The sequence below is a fragment of the Vigna angularis genome, chromosome 10, assembly GCF_016808095.1.
Source record: "Vigna angularis cultivar LongXiaoDou No.4 chromosome 10, ASM1680809v1, whole genome shotgun sequence".
Classification (NCBI taxonomy): domain Eukaryota; kingdom Viridiplantae; phylum Streptophyta; class Magnoliopsida; order Fabales; family Fabaceae; genus Vigna; species Vigna angularis.
The window spans coordinates 6058936-6081537 of record NC_068979.1 but is presented as its reverse complement, the minus strand read 5'-3'; the positions used below and the strand labels follow the sequence as shown (position 1 = coordinate 6081537).

The following is a 22602-nucleotide window of genomic DNA, read 5'->3' as shown; positions in this document are numbered from 1 at the left end:
AAACAAAAATGTCTTGCAATTATTTGAGGTTGATTACGGTGCAATAGAAAATTAAAATGAAGATGGAACCCACCCAAGCATATAAGTCAGTATTCACATTATTGAAAGAAAAAGAGAGTATTCAAGTTACAATTTATTAATTTGAAGGAAAACAAATTCAAACATTCTACCTACATATAACATCCATTGCCAAATGTAATTAAACTTCCCAAAAGGTCACACCGTCGTTGATTTTGCAAACACAGTTGTCTTGTTATTATAGCAGCTGCCTCCACACTTGATTAATCCAAAAGAGTTAAAACTTTGATGACCCACAAGAAACTTTCATAAAAATTCACTTATAAAATGTGTCTCACCAATGAGAGAATAAAAGTTCCTTTCTTCTCGAGAATTGAATCAATAAACAGGTAGACCTTTTGGACATTAAGTAATAGTTTGAAATGTGATAAATAATTACTTTATCTTACCTGTTCTACCGAACTTTACAGCCAATGCATCCAATGTATAATAATAATAATCAGAAATAGAAAACATTTACTCTATATATCACTTTTTTCATGTACTTTCCTCTACTGGGTGAAATTTACCTAGATTTCACTGAGCATGTGAGTCCCGTTTCCTATTAGGTTGTCATTATCATCTGTGCAATTATATAAAAGCTAGAGACCCACAACAACGGTGTGTGGTACACCACCATCTAAGACGTAACCTTAAATCAAACGTGTGTTCTATTTTACCTTGTTCTTATGCTACATAAATCGCATGCCACTTTTCGCTCAATGCTGCCTGAATTTTTAAATATACAACACCGACACATGCTGTGAGACATTCATCACCCTATTCACATTTATCTATTTCTCTTTCTTAATAATTACATTATAATGTATAAGCTTTGTTTTGCAGTAACGAAAGAGGACCGCATCGCGTTTTCAGAAATTTTTTAAGATGATTTAATTAATTTATATTATTTGGATATTTGAATATTTGAATGTTTAATGTAATTTAAAAGTAGAATATGATATTATTTTGTGGTGTTGAAAATATTTATGGTATGCGGGCACATATTGTTGGAAATTAAATTTGATTTGGCGTTTGGGTAGGAGAGTAATAAATCATGGGTGATGACAGTTGTAGAAGGGAGAGCGTTGTCCATGCCCTAAATTTGTGAAATTAATTAGAGACAACCTAATATGTAATTAAGTTTTTAGCCAAACTTTGGAACGAGGTCCACACAGAGCTAACGAAAATAGAAGTATGGAATGGGCGAAAACCAAATAGCATGGTCCAAAGTTGAAAGGAACCATATTCAGGTTGGGTGAGTGTAGTAGTGGCAGTAGCAGTCCTCACATTTCCCATTTATTCGCACCACCTTTCCACAATCCCACTACCTTCTTTAGTAACTCCTCCACATCACTACTGCAACTGCACATTTCTATACCAGCATGCACAAACAATGTACACATAATAACAAGAGGATTGAGTCGCATTGGTTTAGGCTAGGCTGGTTTCGGAGACCCATTCGTACACCACATTCATATGTCATGACTCATGAGTGATGATGATGAGTCTGATACGATTTTTTGGTGTTATTGTTACCGTACGACCAGGCTTGTTACAGCTGTAAACAATTCCACAACCCAACAAACAAACAGTACTCACCTAAAACCCCAACCTGCTCACTCTGACTCCTTTTGTTGGGTCCAGCATGCATTTCTTTACGTGCTTCTCCACCACTACTCACTTTTACACTACCAACACAATAGGGATATTTCATTGCATCAACCAAGATTTCTTCTTCAATTGTCCATTCTCTTCAACGTTCACCCTTTGGTTTCTGTTCATTGTCCACTTCGTACTCGCTCCCGCTCAATCAAATTATAGTTGTCTTTGCTTAATTGTGTGTATAGCAGTATCAAAGATACGAATTGGATCCATACGAAAACTCCAAAACCAGGAAAGACTACATTACACGCATAATTATATTTCTTTGTCTCGTCTCTTTGGATTGTAACCTTTAACAAATGCCTCAGGATTGGATAAGGATAAGGTTACGTTCGTCAACCCATTTAATCATAACCACCTTGCTTATTTATTCAGTCGTTTCTCCCATCTCACTATCCTTCTCAAATTCCTTCCCTCTTCTCACAATCTCATCTCACTCCTCTGCTTTCTGTTTCTTATGCTGTCCACTACCATACCACCTTCTACTTTTGTCACAACACAACCAATCTTTATCGTAATTGCATATCCCTCTCAACTTGTATTTAATGTAACCAAAGGGCGTTATTTTCACTGGATGAAAACAATTCAATTAAAAACGCCCCTCCCATAAATGACTTCATTCTTAACCAATAATTTGTTGGTTTAAGTAAAAAGATAACAAATTCTGAAATTTAAAAAAAAAAAAAAAAAACTTGTATGACTGAAACTAATTAGTCAAATTTTCCTGTGGAGCTTAATCGTTGACCATGTGAATAGATAAATATTTTTTGTAACCCAAATAATGTGATGTCGTAAGAATGAAAAGGTCTATAAATACTTATTTTCATGATAAAGCATGCTATTTTGCGGTCAGAACCTAAAATGGAAGTCGTGTTAATAATATAAGGAGACAGAATAGAACGGAATATGAATGAATATCCATCATGACTTGGTCCGAGAATCTAATCGTTTTCATTGTTCCTAAAACAACTCTACAATGTTCAAAATTTTATATTACTTTTTTTTAATAAAGTTTTTTTATGTACAAACGAACGAAATCACCGGCTGATATATTCTCTTCCGAAACTACCCCTACTCCGGAATGGAACTCAACAAGGCCGCAAACCTCCCCTTACCGGCGGGAGCGGTGGCCCTTCCCCTTCTATGTACAGTTCCGGCACCGGCAGCGAGTGTGGGAGACACGCGCTTAGGGTTAGAGTCATATTCGTTAGAGAGCAAAATCTGTTTGCGGCGAGAGCCGCATTTGTCGGCGGTTTTCATGAGCGCAGAGCTGGCCTTGACGGCCAATGCGGCCATCTCGTGAGGCTGCAAGCGCTGCTTCAAGCGACTGAGGGGAAGCGCGAAATAGAGCTGACCGGGTTGCAGGAGCTGGTCCTCGTCGATGGCCGAAACGACGTCGTCGAAGTCCATTTCGTCGGAGTTGCATATGAAGCAGGCGGGATACTTCTGCAACAAGAACGATACCTTCACAGGATATGAGAACTCCTGCAACTTTCCGTCTTGAAGAATAAGCTTGGCTGTGGCGACCCGGGTTGAATCGGATGAGTTGCAGTTTCCCATGACTGAGGGAGCCTGGTGGGTGTGACTAGGTGAGGGCGGAATCGGAAATCTGGAATCGTGGTAATTGTTTGTTTGGAGAAAGAGGAAAAAGAAGAAAGAATATATATAGGGAGTGAAATGGAGTACTTTGGCACGTAGGATTTAGAATTAATTTAATTATGAAATTTTGGAACAGTGCCAAAGGCTTTCCAGGCTGTAAGTTGGTGTTGACAGGTTGTAGTACTTACTCGCATTAGTGTGCCAAACTGACCCTATTCTCAAGATCCTGTATGTATTTACAACTCATGCCACTCACTGCCTTTGTTTTTGGCTGAGTTTGAATTGAATCAAGTCGAAGAATACAAGTGTGAGGACCAAGCACATCACGTGAAATCTCGCGGGGGCGGTGTTTTTTTTCACCTCTTGTTAACTTAATCACACCAAACCTTCAATAATCTTCCTTCCCCCTTTTCAATTCAAGAAAAATTAATGTAACAAAATGCAAGTGCGGCATGGAAACTTAATCACTGAAATTTCACACACAGAAACAGTGTCTGGTGCTTTTTCTTTAGTAAAGAATCCCATCATTACTTAATCGGATCATGTATGATGCATAGCACGTCATTGCGTTCGACAGAAGAATAATACGAAATAAACCATGTATGCCTCGTGTTTCTTTATTTTGTTTCTTTTGTCGTTAGCTATTGTTCTAACACGTGAAAATAAATCTCTGCTTCTCTCGCCAGTCGCTATGTGCATTATGAGCACTTTTTTTCATAATGACGATGTTGAGAGATTTGGCAGACCGGTTTTGGTGTTCTGTTTTTCTTCCTTGTTAAATAAATAAATAAATAAAAATAAAAAGTTGGTGGTAAAAGAAGGAGATCCCAGCTTTTCGCGATTTCACGCTGAAAAAATTAGACAACAGTTTGGTCAATATTAATGCTCCCATATGAAACAGTTTCCAGTACCACTAGCTTCTATATAGCACTCCTTCTTCTCCCGTTAATGTTGTTTATTTGACGAATAAGGTTAGATAATTCGATGTTGCATCGTATGAAATGCCGTGTGCTATTATTACGTGTGTATACATTATGCATGTTGGAGTATAATTAGAGTATAATTGGAGAGGCGAAGTGTGTGGAGATTGGCGTGTGAAGAAGACGTGGCAGGTGGATAAGTGTATGGTGCCTCGCTGCAAGGCAGCTATGAAGCCACGTGGAGAAAAAGACAGTGGGAATCGTAAAGCAGACAAATAAAACAATAATAACAATAATAATTGATAAAGCGTAACATAAAAAAATAAATAATAAAGTAAGATTGCAGAAGCAGAAACACTCCGACAGAATCTGGCGTAAGGTGATCTGGGTTGAACCCCCTGCAGCCTCAGCAGGCACCATAACCCATTCCTGCTACAATTTTGCTCCTTTATGAGGACCCAATATGTAAAATTAAACTAAGTTATTTGTTATCGTTTATTTTGAAACAGTGACAGGAAAAGATGGTACGGGAGTTAAGAAAAAGACCTAACTTTATTCGTTTAGTTCACTATTTGTTGAATGTTATGCTTAATCTAATCAAGAAATTCTTGTGAAGGAAGTAAAGGGAAAGTACAATGGTGCATCCTCTTATGTTGGTTTGGGTGGGGATCCGAGTTGAAGTGATATTTTTTTGAATGCATGATGTTGTTCAAAAGGACTTGTCTTTCTCTTCCTTTATAATATTTGGTTGTTATGTTAATAATGATGGTCATTACGTGACCCACCCTCAAACCATACCATGAAGCTTCTTCACTCATTCCCTTCCCCACTCAATCGTTGGTCTCTATCGTGATCCATGGTCCACTTCGCAATACTTTCTTTTTTCTTTTCCATAATCATATTCCTTTTACACCTTTTTCAAAACTCTGACCCCATAGCAAATTCATTGCTCTATTAGTTTTTTCGATTTCTTTTTAATATTTTAAGATGCATGTAGATCGTAAGATCGGTTTTTAAAAGTCATTTCTATGTTCTTATTAAAACTATTATTCATTCTTTTACTAATCGTTTCACTTTTCTAATCTAGCTGTTAAAGTTTTTGGCATTTCTTGGTCAAAATAATATTTTTGGATAAGCACCAACGGGGTCGTTTTTAAATTTACATTACATTTTTCAGAAAAATAAATATTTATATTAAAGGCTTTATATAGAATGATAATTTGAATTAGTATATTTGTAGCTAATTAATACTTAAGTTTTAATCCATAGTCACTTTTAATTTATTAAACCATAATCAAGGTTATGATGTAAGGTCTAATTTACTTTTTTGTTTTATTCTAACACTTCGTTGTAACTTCTACTCTCATACAAGAATCTCTGACAAGAATAATCTGATAAGATAACACTCTTTGAACTCTGAAAGAAAAAGTTGCTTCCAAGACATTTTTTATTTTATTTTTACGACTCGTTTTAATTTTTAAAAGATTGTTAGATATGGCCTTTACGGCAGATGTATTTTAAAGTTAATATAAAATTTAGAAATAGATGGTACTAAATATTAGATTTCATGTTTATTTTGATAATTGCACATTAAAAAATTCTACTTTCTTTAGATGTTTAGACCTAACAGATTAGTATTAATTTAGTTTTAATTCAATTTCATGTGTTTTTTTCTTGGTTAGGTGATAATTCATTCCTTCTTCGTTCAAAATATAGTAAGTCATATTAAAGGTCAAATTTCTATAAATAACCAATTATCTAACTTTACACAACCAATCATATTATATTATCATAATTAATTATAATGGATGCTTACATTATTGTTACACTAGTTATTTAGAAGATAAATGACTTTTGTAAAATTTAATATGGTATATGTGAAGATTCAATTGGAAGTATTGTGGCACATTTCCGGCATGAATTAATAGTGGTGGGGTAGTGAGAGGAAGAATCAATAGCCACACAAAATTTATAAAGGACAAACGCTACCTACCTTAATTATTTAGCATTTAATAAAATTCTTGTATCCTTTTATTTTTCAATAATATGATATTTGTAGATAATTTTGAAATTGGATAAATATTTTTGAAAGAAAAGAAGTTAAATTGGTGCAAGTGGATACATTCTAAAAATTGACAAAACTGTCTTGGTCCATTTTTATATCTCTTCTTTAATTTCCTTTTGATTGTAACTTAGTATTTTAAAACGAGGTTAGATATGCACATGCATACTATTGAGATCAAAGACATCCTTAAATTTTGCCGGTGTGAAAGAAAAACAAAAGTTTTAAGACAAGATTCCATTCATTGAATTTACATAACTAAACTCTTATATTATCTTTTTCTTTTTTAGAACTTGCAATGTGATTAATACTTAATTTAACACATTTTTCATTAAGTGATTACTCATTTAAAATTAAGGCGTTCATAATTGAATCATTAATTAAGATTAAACTTTTTGTCGAAATATATTTGATTACAGCAATGAATAATTTGGTTTTGTGTTTTGCTCTGGTTTATTCTGTGACGGTGTTGGTAGAAGGGGATGAATAGAAATGGTTAGTGTAGAGCAGCTTTTGTATGCGATTGGTGATGTGCGAAGGATGCATTGAATGCAGAGGAACATAAAGCAGATTTCATATGAATGTGTTGCAGCAATTGTACTCATCTTGTACTCTCTCCAATTGACCATTCTAAAAAGTCTCCTACATTTTGAGAGGTCAAATTTTGGGCACGCCAACTATGCTCAATTTTATAATCAAATATCAGATTCGATCAAAACATACGAAAAAGGCACATTAAAATTGTCATAATGCCATGGGACTTAAAAATCTAATACACTGGCACAACAAAGATTAGTATTGTTGCTCATGGTATGCTTTTGAGTCTAAATACAAAACACTCCAATATTATAATGCTTAATTTCTGGTCGCCGACACTTGAAATTGATTATAAGCTTCGCCAACACCTGTGTACTTCCAAATCCAATTAATTTGGACATGCTGCATAAATATACTGCAATATTATATGCACTTATTATTGGACTGGAGGATTTTTTGTTGGCTTCCTTTTACTTTATTAGTATATGAATTTATCCTGATTCATTTCTCAACAGATTATGTAGTAACAACACATACCAATGGATATTTGCATTTGAGTAAAAAACACGAGTTACTATAGCCAGTCCTTCAGGTTCTCGCTACAATGTGAATCAACATTTGTTATTTTAACACCCAAATTTTTTTACTTTCATTAACACTATCACTCATTATTTTTCTCTTTCTGGTCTTTTTTTTTACAAATACAAAATATTATTTTTCTATAACCATTTTATATCTATGTAAATGTGAAATTGTTGTGGTCAAACAAAATTTTTCCTTTCTAAAATGTCGGACGATGAATTTAAGCTCCTGCTTATTTTGAAGATGAAAAATCGAATATCACACTACTTTCCAATGGAAAACACGCACTTCCATATAAATGTTTAATTTAATTTATCTTACCAAATTTTAAAACTGAAAGATACTCAATTAACCATGATAATACCGTGATGGTCTATAATTTATATATATGAAAAAAAGTTAAAAGTTTTGTTTGTTTCTTTCAATAGAAGATGCCATTAGAATTGGGAGGAAATAATCATTTCATTTTAAGAAATTACCATTCCATCCATCAAACTTGATGCTGAATTATTGAAGATTTCTAGAATAGTTTATGTCCTCCACATCAAAAGATTTACAATGATGTACAGACTTGAGATGATCCATTAATTGATCCAGCGTGGAGTATATACTGGCTGAAGTATCGTGTGTTTTGTCATCCACCATGAACTGATGGCAACAGCCATCGATTTCAATGCAGCTAATCGCTTTACACTTTTGTATCCCAGCGTCATCCATTATTTTCCTGATCTTTCTCATGTCATCCCATCTTTGAGACTCCGAATACATGTTTGAGAGAAGCACATAAAGGCCAGAGTCATATCGTCCCAAATCTAGCAACTGCTTCATGATTTGCTTTGCAATCTCCAGATTCCCATAGGTCCTGCAAGCACTAAGCAAAGCACCCCAAACTACAACGTCTGGTTTAACAGGCATCTTTTGTATCAGGGTCACTGCTTCTCCTATGAATCCCCCACGCCCTAAAAGATCAACCATGCATGCATAATGTGCAACATTTGGAGAAATCCCGAACGTAGAACTCATCAATTCAAAATAATATCGCCCCATGTCCACTAGACCACTGTGACTACAAGCAGAAAGTAACCCTGTGAAGGTAATCTCATCGGGACACAGCCCACTGGCTTGCATCCTCCTGAACGTCTCAATTGCCTCTTCTCCAAAACCATGCAAAGCAAGTGCCCCAATAATAACGTTCCATGACACCACATTCTTCTCAGGCATCCCAAAGAAGATGTCCATAGCAGTATGAAGAGCACCACATTTTGCGTACATGTCTATTAGGGAGTTACAGAGCGTCACACTCACTGTAATATTATTACCACAAATGTAATCGTGGGCTTGTTTTCCCAATGCCAGATCGCCCATGTGACTGCAGCATGAAAGAATGTTAACAAGAGTACCATCGTCAGGAATCACATCTGAAATGCACATTCTGTGGAAAAGTTCCATAGCTTCCGTGTAAAGCCCTTCTTGAACAAGGCACCAGATTATTGAATTCCAAGAAACCACGTTCTTCACAGGCATCTGATTAAAAATTTGCACAGCGTTATCAATAAGACCATGATTGGCATAAGCATTCACCATACATGTCCAAGAAACAACATTTTTATCAAGCATTCTATCAAAAACACGTTTAGCACATTGCAAATGCCCGCACTTGGCATACATATCTATTAGGGCATTCTTCACAATTGAATCAATTTGAACATCAGTAGTAACGATATAAAGATGAACAAATCTTCCCAAATCCAAATTACCATTCTTTGAGGAAACAGAAAGCAAGCTAACAAAGGTGAACACGTCAGGCTGTACTCCCTGATGTTGCATTTCCTCTAACAACATAACAGCACCAGAACAGTGGCCAATTTTAGAATACCCAGCAATCATAGAATTCCAGGATACCAGAGTCCTGTCAGAAATATCATCAAACACTTGCCGTGCACTTGGTATTTGACGGCAAGCAACATAGACAGTCAAAATTGAATTTTGCACGCATGCATGACACCTCATTCCGAGTTTAATGGCCTGAGCATGAACACTAACAGCTTCCCAATAGAAGGGTTTGGCAGCGCAAGCTTTGAAAACAAAGGGGAAGGTGAATTGGTTTGGCATAAGGCCCGCCCTCACCATTTGGCGGTAGAGCAACAAAGAATTTATTGGATCATCGATATTTGAATAACCCCTTATCAAATGATTGTACATGAATTTATTGGGTTGGGGAATTTGATCAAACAGGAGGTGTGCATAACGGAGATCTCCCTCTTGAACGCAAAGAGAGACTAGCTTGCCTAGGGTGACAACTTGGTCAGCAAGTCCAAGGAGGATGATTTGGGCATGTACAAGCTTGAGTTGTCTGAAGGAGATGCTCTGATCCAGGAGATGGTGAAGGGTTTGATGAGTGGGTGACTTCAACTTGTGCCATATGGTTGTGCTGATCTGTGTTTGTAGAGAGCCAACGCAGAAAAGGCGGGAACCAACGGTCGCGTGTTTCAGTTTCAGAGTGGAGAACATCAAATAGAATTATCAAACCCAGTGATACTGAGGTACCAAATGTTCTTGTATCAATCCTCTGTATTCATTTTTCTGTCGTTAATTGAAAAAAAAAAACATAGACGAATACGCAAGTTAGATATGGACCTAACACCATGCTTTCCTTTCATGCGTTAAGTATTGTTGTTTTCGAAACATAATAACGTTTAAAACTAAATAATAAAATGAAAATTAATGATTAATCAAACACAAAGATGTTTGAATAAATTGATTATTGCAATATTTGTCATAATTTTTTTCGTGCTTCAAACATAAAAGCAGCAGGGCTAAATGTTTACTATACATAAGTATTTATGGACGAAGTGAATACTAAAATGTTCATACAAGGTAGGTTTTGCCATCACTTCACTTAATAGTTGGTTGTTAACTACTTGTATTTGTACATTATAAGTGAGTAATTATCTTACTCATCATGAATAATTCTCCTGTGGATTTAACCGAATCTTACTTATTATATAATGTTATATTTTATCAGATTATAAAGTAAGAACTATAGAAAGATTTAACATGAGAATAAAACACTTGGTTTTGAATAATTAATATTATAATTGATTAATTCATTAAAAAATTTAGGTTTGTATTTATTTTAATTTCCTCATCAAGTATTATCTTAACCAAATTTCTCCTTAATTTTTATAATTAATAATGTGGATCATTTAAAAAAAAGATAGATTCAATTTCAGCCCAAAAAAATTGTTAAAAGTAAAAAAAAAATACTTATAAGATTCAATAGTTTAATCGTAAGTAATAATTACAGTTGAATAACACAAGATATTGTATATAATGTGCGTAAGGTTGAGACTAAGATCAGGTTTGAGCTTTCGTTTTCTCCATTCTTTTGTGAGGACGAAATTATATTAGTTTTCTCATGCATCGATCATTCCAAATACGAAAGTAATAACACCGTATCCAAATGTCCATGTTCAAGAAACTGATCCAACCTCGGATGTCATGACAGACTCTCCAACATGACATTCCGTTTATGTTTAAGAACCAATAGCTTATTTTACGACAGCTTTGTAGAATACGCGATTGTTTCCTACAATCTAAGATAGGTTCCAACGGCAAGCACTCATAGGCAATCAGATTGCCACAAGTGAGTATGAATTCTCGAAAAGGTAACTGGAGAGAATTTAATTTTGGACATTATTATAATCGAAGTCGTTATAATATACATACATGGTAACGCTCTGAGTGCTTCGCAACAAGTTACAAGAAAATAGAATTACAGCATAAAAAAACATGTCTATGACTCAAGCTGCGCATACCAGACACCTTGGATCTTCACATCCTTAGGAGCTTTAGCCCCCAAATCAGTATCAGAAGGCTGAATACTCTCAAACACCCCAATAACCTCTCCAGTCTCAGGCTTGGTCTTGGTCACACTCAAGGTAATTTTCCCTTTGGAAGATGAAGCACTTTTGTTGTTCTCCTTTGCAAGCTCCTCCTCATCTCCTCTGCCACCAGCAGGCAAAGCAACAGCATTGTCATAACCGGTTGAGGCACCCCTTCCCTTGGGGTCCAAGAAAGAGGAACCACGGTAAGAGGGAACAAGGAAGTCCCCACTGAAGCTTTCTGGTTTCCCAGTGGCCACCAACTGCTTGATGGTGAAGAGGAACGGCACACGCTCTCCCCCGGGAAGCTGAACAGTCACAGCAGCGTAGTCAATCCCGTCTTTCTCCTCGAATTTCACCGTTCCGTCGGGTGAAACCTCGAAGGGGCCCTCGATCTCGTCGAGGGTGTAGGTGAGACGGGTCATGAGCTTGGTGTTTTGGAACTCTAGAGGGGCGTTCTTGGCCACACCCTCTGCCTTCACCGTGAAGGAAGTGGGTTCCAGACACAGCTTCTTGGCGTTGTATTTGCCTGCCTTGAAGGCGAATGAGTCCACTCCACCATCGATGGTTGGGCACTGGTTAGCAGTTCCAGTTCCCTTCACTTCCAGATATGTCTTGCTCTGGATTTCGTCGAAGGTTAGCCTCTTTGGAACACCTTCTGCACTTGCTCCCTGAAATTTCACACTCACTTCTGTTATTCATTCATTCCTACTTTTATTACTTGAATAATTTGCTGAATAAGCAATCCTACAAATACCATTTCTCATACAACATTTCATGAAATTCTAACTTGGTATGCATGGTGTGAATGAATGGAAATAGTGATGCTGGTTTAATTTGTTCGAATAAAAGGGCAGTAACTGAAGATGGTAAAGGAGAGAGAAAGGAAAAGCAAGTAAAACATACAGAAACCACGAGAGCCGAGGTGGCAAGGGCGAATCCTGCAAGTTTGGTGGCGTCGGCGCATTTTTTAGCCAGGTCTTTGAGATCAGACTGAAGAGAGCAGGTGAATTTAGGTCCGGCGGGTTCCAAGCCGAAAGCCTTAGAGATGCATTGAGAAGATTTGAGGTTGCGGGAGGTTAAGCCCACCTTGGTGGGTTGCATGAAGGTAGCTGCAGCTTGTAGTGAGGCTGCCATTGATGCTGGTGCTAGGTGCAGCCACCAAAGTATTTGTGTTGATATTGAAAGATTTGCAAGTGGTTGTTGTGAGTGATGAATGGCAGAAAATGGAGGCAATAGGAGTATTTGGTGGCTGTGGTGCGAGTAAGATTTCCGATAGGATAAGGCCAATTCTTATTGGATCACTCAAGCTAATGTCGATGCTTTTCTTGTTGCCACGTTACAACCTTCTCAATTAGGATCAAATATAGTTTCTGTCACAGATAAACTCAATAACTTCTCCAATTTTCCCTTTCCACTTTTACTAGTAACAACTTTTTATTATTATTATTTAAATAATAAATCTTCTTTACTGATTAATTCTTAGCAAAATAGGTTAATTTTCTTGACTGACAATATGGTTAAGAAAAATATCTCAATTTTAAAGACCACATTTTTATTTTACAAACTTCTTATTCATCGTTTATTTTGTTTCGTTCCACAAATGGTATTAGAGGCATGCGCACCGACAAGTCCATAGAGCTTAACAAAGTCTACTTTGGATAAGCACGTTTTTCCCTTCACCGTGATATTATAGATGTACTCAATCAGCCTCATGCACAGCAGGAACTATGCCTATATTTTGTGAGAAAATGATTGCTAAAAAGTAAATATTAACACATACATATGACAAAGAATAAAATAAAATAACTTTTTATATGACTTACGGAAATAAATAAACTATTCTTACATTTACATAAAAATTTGAGAAAAAGAAAAAGCTTCGTCGCAATCAACTTTAGCATCATGTGGAGGGAATTGATTTCAAAGGAAATGGAAAGTGATCATATATAGAAAAAAGCAGGATAGGAGTAACAGGTTTGCACCATGTTACTAAAAGTATTTTACAGCACTAAAACAAAAAATATCATTTTTATTTTTCCCCTCGTTCTGATTTCAACTTAGAAATTTTTGGTAAAAATGGTGCTTTTATAAGGAAACCCTTCCATAGAAAGTTTTAAAGCATTAAATCCTCGGTTGAGGAGCTTAAAAAGAATGCAAAAAGGGAGACAATTCCAGACCACCATCCACCACATGAACTAGTTATGCCTCCATATCAGGGCCTTGAACTTCAACATCCATAATCCATAAAAACCTTTGCCATCCAAATGAAGCGTTGATTCAACTTATGACCTTATGATTTAATTTAGTATCGAGGCAATGTCTTAACCAGGATAAATATGATCATAAACAACAATGGATTTTAGTCTAATTTCTATCTCCATTAGCCAAATTTGAAATAACTTTGCCATATTGTAGGGAACAAGGCACAGAAAAGACCATGGTGAACATGCTAGGCAGATTACGGTGCTTACTGTCAGTACAGATGACTTCCTCTGATGTTTGGACAATGTCCCTCCCCTGATGTATCTTGTAGAACTTAACTTATGGTGTTCTACTCTTCCGAACAGCCTTGAACACAGGGTTAAAATGCTATCTTCCAATTTTGCTTCCTAGATGGTGTATACCAAGCTTTAACAAAGTAAACTTCATTGGTCTACATTTTGATACTAACACAGGTGAAAACGATATGCCATCCTCTCTTAGCGAGTACAAATACCCAACATTCCCTGCATGATACATCATACCCAACAAAGTTTGACCACACCTCATGCTTGAAGTGGCATCTTGATAGGGGTAATGACAAATTGATCTCATTATTATAACATATTTATGCCCAATTCCTATTTAGCTTCATTCTGCATTCAAAGTCCACTATTAACATTTCAAAGTCCACTATTAACATTTAATCCAATATTAACCTTCAAAATTAGAATAAATTCTAAAGATACAGGTTCAAATATAGTAAGATCGAAATACAATTCCAAACATGTTTAATTGGTAGGTGATGCAAATTTAAAGATTTCATGAAATAGTAAAGCAAGCAACCATTACCCAGCTAATTTAACTATTACTCAGGCAATGTGTTAGCTTAAGTATATATTCAGATCATCATTACTATTACCTAACTTCAAAATCGAATAAAATATAGAAATATTTACTTGTCATTTTGGTTTGAATTTAATTACAGAGAATTTGAATTTAAACAAAAAAGTGAATCTAATTTTCAGTAAACTATAATTGTAGTGTTATCTAACATATGTTTAGGGGATAAAATTATAAAAGAGAAAGACAGTAGCTCAAAAGTGCTTGAAATGCAATCATAGATAAACTCAACAGAAACAAAATTTCGTTCTCATCACAGCCACTTAATGGTCTTTCTCTATCTATTCCATGTAAAATTGAAGAAAAAAATTAAAAGAAAATACACCATGAACGAAAACATGATAGGCATTCAGAATGAGTAGGAGGATTGTGTTCATCATATGAATTATCATATGAAAATATTCGTAAACATCATCACCATGCCATTATAGAAAAAAGCCCTAATCTCATTTAAAAAAATAAAAAACTAGAAGCATGCAAAAGATTAAACACCCCACGCCCCCAAAATAAAGGATGCAAAGAACAGTGGAAACCTCTCAGACAAATGCCTCGATTGTCATCAGAATTTTAAAGAATGGAATATAGATCGGACTCGTCATCATTTTCATCATCACAGAGAAAACCACACATCGCATCCTGTTCCTCAACCCAAATTCAACCCCCAAACAAGAATAATAAAATCGAATACAGTAATAAAACAAAAAAAAAAAAAAAAAAACACAACACAAACACAAACATATCTCACGAATAGAAGCACAAATGCAGAGGTTGGATTTGGTAGAAAAAAACGGTGGTCACGGTTCCTTGAAGATGCAGAATATGCTTCGACTTTATAGGCCAGCAGGTTCCGTTTTGAGGTATTAGGGTTTTGCATTACCGTTAGAGTTTAATGGGCCTTTGACTGAGCTTATTGGGCCTAGCGGCAAAATTAATTTATCGGCATGAAATTGCACCAAAAAGTGTAAAGTAGAGAATATTTTTCCATTAACAATTTTTTAAATAATATTATCATAATAATTACTCTTTAAGTGAATATAATATATATATATATATATATATATTGTAAGAAAATCTTTCTTTTATTGATAAATATTGCTATATAAAGTGGATTTTGAGTATTATATTGTTTGTTTTGTATAATTACGAGTTTGCAAACTTTGGTCCGTTGACATGGATTAAAAAGAATAATCAGAGTGATGACAATTATTTTACCCCAACCCCAAAATATAAGAATGTAGTAAATATATTAGTTAAAATTTTTAAAAAATAACATTTGATGCAAGTAAATAAAAAAACATTATATCAATAAAATAATAAATAAAAAAAAGTAATCATGTGTAAAAAACAATTATAAATAATAAAAAAAAACATTAAAACAATATTGGAGAGAATATAAAAAAAATTGTTTGACACCAAAAAAATCATTATACAATACATTGTAGGTGCAAAGTTTTTATATTTATAAAGAAAAAATGGATAAAAAATAATAAAAGGTAATGTGTAAAAGAAATTTGGCGTCAAAGTATAATTGTGCAACTTAAAAAGTCAAAACCATAAGGTAAAAACAAAAACTCTTGTGAAATTCAAAAAGAAAATGAGAAGAAATATGAAACAGTACCAACCCTAAATTATTATGAGTTTTTGTCCTTTTGAAAACTTGAACTTGGTAGTTATGCGGATACGCATATGTTGGTGAATGCCGTAACAGGGAGTAACAACGTTTGAAGGAGGATCAGTGGTGTTTAATGGAGAAGTGAAATTCGTTGAAGGTTCTGGTTCGTGCCGTCAAAAATGATTTTGTGCTGCCTATATAGATAAATGTTAATTTTTTTGGATTAAAATATATAATAAAATTAATATTGTAGACATATTACGCATATTTCAATCGCAATTTTTTATTGATTAAATAATTTCATTATTATATTTATGTTTAGTGAATTTGCTATATAATATAGTGGAGAAATGATAACTTTTTAATAAAATAGTTTTTTTTTTATCTTGTTCTATCTTATGTTTAAATGTTTCAGCTTAATAGCTCATGTAAGTTATTCAAATTTTCTATAATCTTTATACATTTTTATATTTTAAATTAAGAAAAAATGTATACCACAACAAAAACTTCTAAAGATTAATTCAGGAAAAGTAAAAAATCAAACGAATTGTAACAAACACACTACTTAAGTAGTGCATCTAGCTAAGTTGTTTTTAAATTTACATTAACAATTTATTTAAATGTATAAAAAAGAAATAGAAAAAGGAGGGAAGGGTTGATTGATTAAGAAAAATATTTATTTAGACATTAATCAAACAGATAAATTGAAATTAAACTCTGACTGAAGGAAAATATTTATACGAAATAATTTTGTTACTGTATTAAAAATGATTTATAATCGAAAGTTATTATTGTAATTTTTTTAAAATGATTTTTCACTGTTTTGTTTTATGTATTTAAAAAAACAATTAAAGAAAGAGTTTATAAAATGCATGTATGATATTTGCAGTTAGGAACAAACAAGAGAGGAACAGGGACAAAGTTAAGCAAAAACATAATATAAAATTATGAATAATAAAAAATACTGTCAAATTATTTTTAATGTATAGTTATAGTTGTATATAATATATATATATATATATATATGAGGTTTATTAAATTATGTAATTTAGTATATTAAATTTTAGTTGTGAATATATTTTTATATATTATGAATTTTAAATTTTAAGATTAAAGATATTTAAATATTTTTTATTTAAAATTAAAAATGAAAGTTATTAAAATATTTTTTCGTGTTTCAAATATATTTATTTTATAAATAGAGATTTTTTTTATCAATTAAAATTTGGTAGAGGTTACAACATCTTCCTGAAATGAACCTGACACTGTTTCGACAACCTCCCAGATTTACAGCATAACATTGCCTCCCTTCCTATGCAATCTGAACAGACGTGTGATGATCCTTTCCTAATACAGTTTTACGAACAATGCATGTAACCTTTTCAGGAGAAGGTAATTTTGATTTGCAACTGTTTGATGGAGTATTATAAGAAATGAAAACCGATTATGAGAATTTTTTAGCCAATTATGAATGGTGTCTCTATTTTCATACCATTTTCTAAATGGTGTCTCTAATTTTTGTGAAAATTTGATTTTAGTATTGTTTTTTATCAGTAAAATCAAATATATTAAATAAGGATAATTGAGTTGTTTCATCTTATACACAAATGTATAAAATATAAATAAAAAATAGCTACATAACTTTTTCTTCTATACGAGATTGTGAAAATTGTTCTGGTTAAGATATAAAACTAAATTTTACATATTTATATATATAACAATCTCAATAGGATGTACTCTGCATATATGTATAAAACATGATCCATAATTTTCTCCATCATTCTAAATTGCTTTCACCACAACATTTAAGCCAAAAAAAATATTAAAAAACACAGTCAAGGAACCAATAACAAAAGCCGCCGCGATATTATAAACAAAACCCAAACAATACTTGTTGGTGACAATCACTGACTATATTTTTCAACGTCTGTTAAAAATTAAAAGATTTTAAGATATTAAGTTTAGAGTTATTATGTTATTGTAACGAGAAAACGTGAAGAATTAAATACTTATTTTTTACTGATATCGTGTGTATATTATAAAATTTAATAAAGTAACAGAAAGAATTTTGTTTTGAACTAAGTTTATTGGATAGAAAATTTAAATATAGAATAATTCGTTTAAAATGTATTTTGATTGCTTAAATATAAAATTTAAATTCTATAAAAATAAAAAATTAAAATGCATCTCTTCTACACCACTTTATTCTATAACAATAAGGAATACGGTGAAAGGATATTTTAAATGATAGTGAAGTGACAAAAATCAATATTACTAGTTGTTTCTATAATGTGACTGAAAATTCAAGCAATGAAAGCTAGCATAGAAGAAACATCAAGTCCTCTAAGACTAAAAACAAACTGAAGTTTTCAACAAACTTCAAAAAGTTAAGTTACTAAATTAAACTTATGTGACGAATGTTAAGTATAAATCAAGATCACTGATACGATTTAGTCTCATGAATTGAAAGCAACTTTTTATTTTAAATTAAAAGACAAAAAAATAAAAAGAATAATTGAAGTACCAAAATAAATATTATCCACATTTAAGTCTGTTACTTGTAGTGATTAATTTTATATGGTCTCTATTATATATACTATTAAGACAAAATTTAAATTCTAACGAAAGAATATCATTAAAAAACATATAAAAATATCTGTTATTCAATTTTAATTCGATCTAATTTAATAAAAAAATTAAGTATTCACAATGATTTAAATTTGGGGATGAATCCTTAATCTTTTTTTAAAGTGATAAAATGACTGTCAAACGACACACACCATAAAATACAAATGACCGGTTTTGGTTGTTTGAGAGAAGGATTTTTTTTTAAATGAAAACGATACTTTAATAATATTTTTAACGACATTCTAATATTATACATATGTAATTGATTGAAAATTATTTTACGATTAATAATAATAATTATAAACACTGAAATTAATATAAAATGACATGTAAATAATATTAAAATATTATTAAAAAAAATGTTGTTAAATAATTATTATCATTTTTAAAAATAAATATTTAAGTGAAAGATTACTGTTGCTTAATTCTTTGTCAAAATCTCACTGTATGCACTCCAATCACCTAGAAAGGCGAGTCATTATGCAATTTACCCGGTCATCAAAAATTATTTGCAGTGTATTTTTATTAATAATATTATTTGAAAAAAGTTTTCTGACACCACTTACCCTATTAACAACCCATTTTTAAAAAAAATTAGTTCATTAAAAAATAATTTTTTATATTTATAAAAAATTAAAAAAAGAAAAAACAAATATAAAAGGTGTATAAAAATTTTATTGGGTGTATTTACAGGTAAACACAATGTGGGCACAAACGACATAGAACCATTCTACTTCAGCACCAGTGGACCCATTATCACGCATTCCAAAGTCCAATCATATTCTCACGTGTCATCCAGGAAGGTGTTTTACTAGGGTGCTACTCTACTTACTGTTCACGATGAGGACGCCGGTGGGGCCTACCCTCGCGCTTGTCAACCACCGTTGTCCGCTCATGGGAATCACAAACCTGCGTTTTGAACTTGCAACCGAACTTCTTACCCAAAGCGAGCCACGCCCCGCCGCCTTGTGGGCCCGTCCTGTCCATCTTCTCAATCACCCGTTTCATCGAAGAACACTCTCGTTCTAGCTGATGCACCCGCGACCTCATGCTATCCATGTCCAAGCGAAGCACTTGATTCTCCCTCACCGTTACCTGCCACGTGTTAATATCGCCGCCATCGTACGTGCATCCTTCCCCTGTTCCACCCCCGTCTGCATCCTTCCCCTGTTCCACCCCCGTCTGCATCCTTCGACGGCACCGAAAGCCTTGCCGGCTCCTCCGCTGCCATCAGCGTTCCGACGATGGCGTGCCTCAGTTGAAGTTGCTCGAAGAAGAGCACGCGAACCACCGCTCGCAGCGGGAGCCTTTCATTCTGCGCGGCGTGCGTGCACGCCTCCAGTGTAAGTTTCTGACAGTCCAACACTTCACAAATCTTCTCCCTATCCGATTTCGAAACCCATGGATGCGCCTGCAATTAGCGATCCGAAATTAGGATTTTCAATAATCAATTATGTTTCTTATAGAAGCACGTAATATCGGAATAGTTTGTATGTGCCTTGAGGTAGACATCTACGGCACGATAGAGACCATCGTGGAACAGTCTCGCTTGATCAGGAACTGAGATAGCAAGATCGTAGAATTTCTTAGGCTTGAGATTGGCATCGGAAGCGATCTCTGAAAGATAACAGTCGATGAGTTTTCCGACGAGCATCATCGCCGGCGACGTTGGTTCGCAGCCGTCGATTGCAGCCACTTTTCGCTCTTCTTCTAAAAAGTAACGTAAAATCCTCGCTACGCAATCGATATCGTACAAAGTTTCGTTTAGATATGAATAGCTAGGTATGAGAAGGTCATCGAGAGTAACTTCATCGAGCTGCGATCCTATCTTCTTCTCCAACACGTCTCTGCATGCTTCCGAAGCACTCAGCATGGCAGCGGTTCGCAACAGTCCGAAGAGAAACCTCACCTGCGTGGAGTGCTTGGATGAGAGGTTCGAGATCACAATCTCAAGTAACTCTTTCTGTTCTGCTTCTGAAGAAGACAATGTCAAAGCCTTCCGATTGGACCTCGACAAGCCTGGAATGTGTTTCTTAGCGTAATGCATTAGGCAGGTTTCGATTATCCCCGGCTTCAACTCAGATCCTTTCATGGCGATAATTAATTGCTTGAACATAGGTAAACCTAGAAGCGTGAGCTCCCCAAACCAAGAGTCCTCTTCACCATCGATCATGGCTTTTCTTCTTCCCCGCAGTGTGTAAGCGGAATCGCTCACTGGCCACCTAAACCGTGCTTCGGAGACGATGGAATCGACGCACCTCCGCGGGATTCCTAAAGTCTCTGCGAGAGGCATTAAGCGCTGGCTGGATTTCAAAGCTATGATGGAGTCCTTGAGGCCGTTTAGCACGGACTGAGAGAGAAAGGTCTCCGTCTTGGAGATCAGGTTTTCTTCGGAGTGTTCTTCCGTCATCTCGAGAAATTCCCCGGCGCAGCGGAGAGGAACCACATTGGAAGAAGATAAGTCGATTTTGGCGCCGAAACAGAATTTCGCGGCTAATTCAAAGGTCTCGGAGCCGCCGGGGAAATCTGCGAATACCAAATGACAGTGTTTGCCCCCCTCTTCTGCTTCTGGTGTGGTAGCAGAGGAATGATTTGCTTCTTGGTCGGTTATTAGCTGGTGAAGCTTTCGACTTTTTGACATCATAGGGGACTGAAATAAAACATGTCACGACACGGGACAGATTTTAGAGAAACCAAGTACAGAGAATTGTTGGGTGTGCAAGCATAAGATAAGAATATTGGTTTTAGTGTGCTATCGGAAGCTCACCTTGTGAAGATGGAAGTTCATCTTCTCTACTTCAACCAAAAGGTCACTTGGCAATTCCGTTGTGCAAAACCTGCAATAAGGAATTGTTGTGAATATGGTCACTTTTGGATCAAGAAAAGCGTGGTTCAAAGGTAGCCAGTGAGAGAAGTTATTAATCTAACCATGCTTGCCCTCTGGAATTCGGTTGCTCCCCTGTTGTCATTTCCTCAGAAAAATACCAGGATTCAAAAATACAAGCAGATTTCAGTTTAACTGAATTCTGAAGATGCTGAAAACTAAGCATACATAATGTGAGTAGGGGATTGTGGGACAGTGATTTTATTATCACCCTGAATTATAGACGAATTGTAGAAAGTAGACTTGACTGGCACAACCAATTGCGAAATATAGATAGATGAGAACGAAGAAAAATATTGTCTTTTTGTGCTTTCTTTTGGAGATTTTATGTGGAAAAGAACACATGAAAGCTTAATATAAGAAGTGAAAAGACGAAGAAAGGACCGGGTGAAACAGTATGGAATCTACAAACTCAAAACGGACAAATAGACCTAGACCAAATTCCTAAAAAGGGGATCCATAGGATCCCTTTCCTTCCTTTATCAGAACTTCCTTTTCTTTCTTCTTCTCTGACTTTCAGCAGAACTTCACTATCACCTACTGTTTATCTCACTCATGAATTAAGATGGCAATAAACTCAACAAAAAGGAGGTGTCACTGATTAGTTTTCTTTTTGGAAAGACAACATTCACTCATTACCCATATAGCATTGCTTGCCAACCAGGTTATTACTTTTTGCGCAAATGATGGAATAATTTAGTTTAGGAATGAGAATTCTGGTTTTCTCACATATAGTGTTGCTTTGCTTAGATAATAGATCATCTTATCATTATTTTAGACGGAACCTGTCAAATAATTCTCTAAAAGGCCCAGCGGGACCTTATATCATCTGCCATGGCGGAGTTAACGAATGCAATGTTAATTGCAAATTTCTTTAGTTGGTTTAGGATTCAACATTCTTTACTGGTTCTTTTGTTCATCTTTATTAATTAGTTAATTTTTAAAATAAACAAAGTTAATTAAAATAATAATAAATATTTCAATTTATGATAATTAAAATGTTCTTTATTACTAGACTATATTAATTAGTAATTTTCATTTTTAATGTTAAATTAAATTTAGTTGAT

General features: G+C 34.6%; 3 protein-coding genes, 2 non-coding genes and 1 pseudogene across 5 annotated transcripts; all 6 read right to left on the bottom strand.

Annotated features, from left to right (window-relative positions):
• Positions 1–2629: 2629 nt before the first annotated feature.
• LOC108335427 (uncharacterized) lies at positions 2630–3372 on the bottom strand. Its single transcript, XM_017571444.2, has one exon. It carries the CDS (start codon positions 3280–3282, stop codon positions 2794–2796), a length of 489 nt encoding a protein of 162 aa, XP_017426933.1. The 5' UTR covers positions 3283–3372; the 3' UTR covers positions 2630–2793.
• A 4491-nt stretch (positions 3373–7863) lies between these two features.
• LOC108335302 (pentatricopeptide repeat-containing protein At2g22410, mitochondrial) lies at positions 7864–10064 on the bottom strand. Its single transcript, XM_017571285.2, has one exon. It carries the CDS (start codon positions 9931–9933, stop codon positions 7930–7932), a length of 2004 nt encoding a protein of 667 aa, XP_017426774.1. The 5' UTR covers positions 9934–10064; the 3' UTR covers positions 7864–7929.
• A 1031-nt stretch (positions 10065–11095) lies between these two features.
• On the bottom strand, positions 11096–12560 carry LOC108336116 (oxygen-evolving enhancer protein 1, chloroplastic). The gene is made up of 2 exons (XM_017572456.2): positions 12213–12560; positions 11096–11977 (listed from the first exon to the last, which is right to left on the bottom strand). Exons 1-2 carry the CDS (start codon positions 12441–12443, stop codon positions 11219–11221), a joined length of 990 nt encoding a protein of 329 aa, XP_017427945.1. The 5' UTR covers positions 12444–12560; the 3' UTR covers positions 11096–11218.
• Positions 12561–14760: 2200 nt separating this feature from the next.
• LOC128194568 (small nucleolar RNA Z105) lies at positions 14761–14837 on the bottom strand. Its single transcript, XR_008245943.1, has one exon. It is a non-coding gene; the product is annotated as a small nucleolar RNA Z105 (small nucleolar RNA).
• A 105-nt stretch (positions 14838–14942) lies between these two features.
• Positions 14943–15030, bottom strand: LOC128194582 (small nucleolar RNA SNOR75). The gene has a single exon (XR_008245957.1). It is a non-coding gene; the product is annotated as a small nucleolar RNA SNOR75 (small nucleolar RNA).
• A 4276-nt stretch (positions 15031–19306) lies between these two features.
• Positions 19307–21843, bottom strand: LOC108335167 (BTB/POZ domain-containing protein At5g66560-like; annotated as a pseudogene).
• Between the last annotated feature and the right edge of the window lie 759 nt (positions 21844–22602).

Excerpts from the sequence above, each read along its gene's own strand:
- LOC108335427 (XM_017571444.2), bottom strand. The coding sequence starts at position 3,282 with ATGGGAAACTGCAACTCATCCGATTCAACCCGGGTCGCCACAGCCAAG.
- LOC108335302 (XM_017571285.2), bottom strand. The coding sequence starts at position 9,933 with ATGTTCTCCACTCTGAAACTGAAACACGCGACCGTTGGTTCCCGCCTT.
- LOC108336116 (XM_017572456.2), bottom strand. The coding sequence starts at position 12,443 with ATGGCAGCCTCACTACAAGCTGCAGCTACCTTCATGCAACCCACCAAG. Across the intron at positions 11,978-12,212 it reads CCTCGGCTCTCGTGGTTTCT|GGAGCAAGTGCAGAAGGTGT; the intron begins GTATGTTTTACT and ends GTGAAATTTCAG.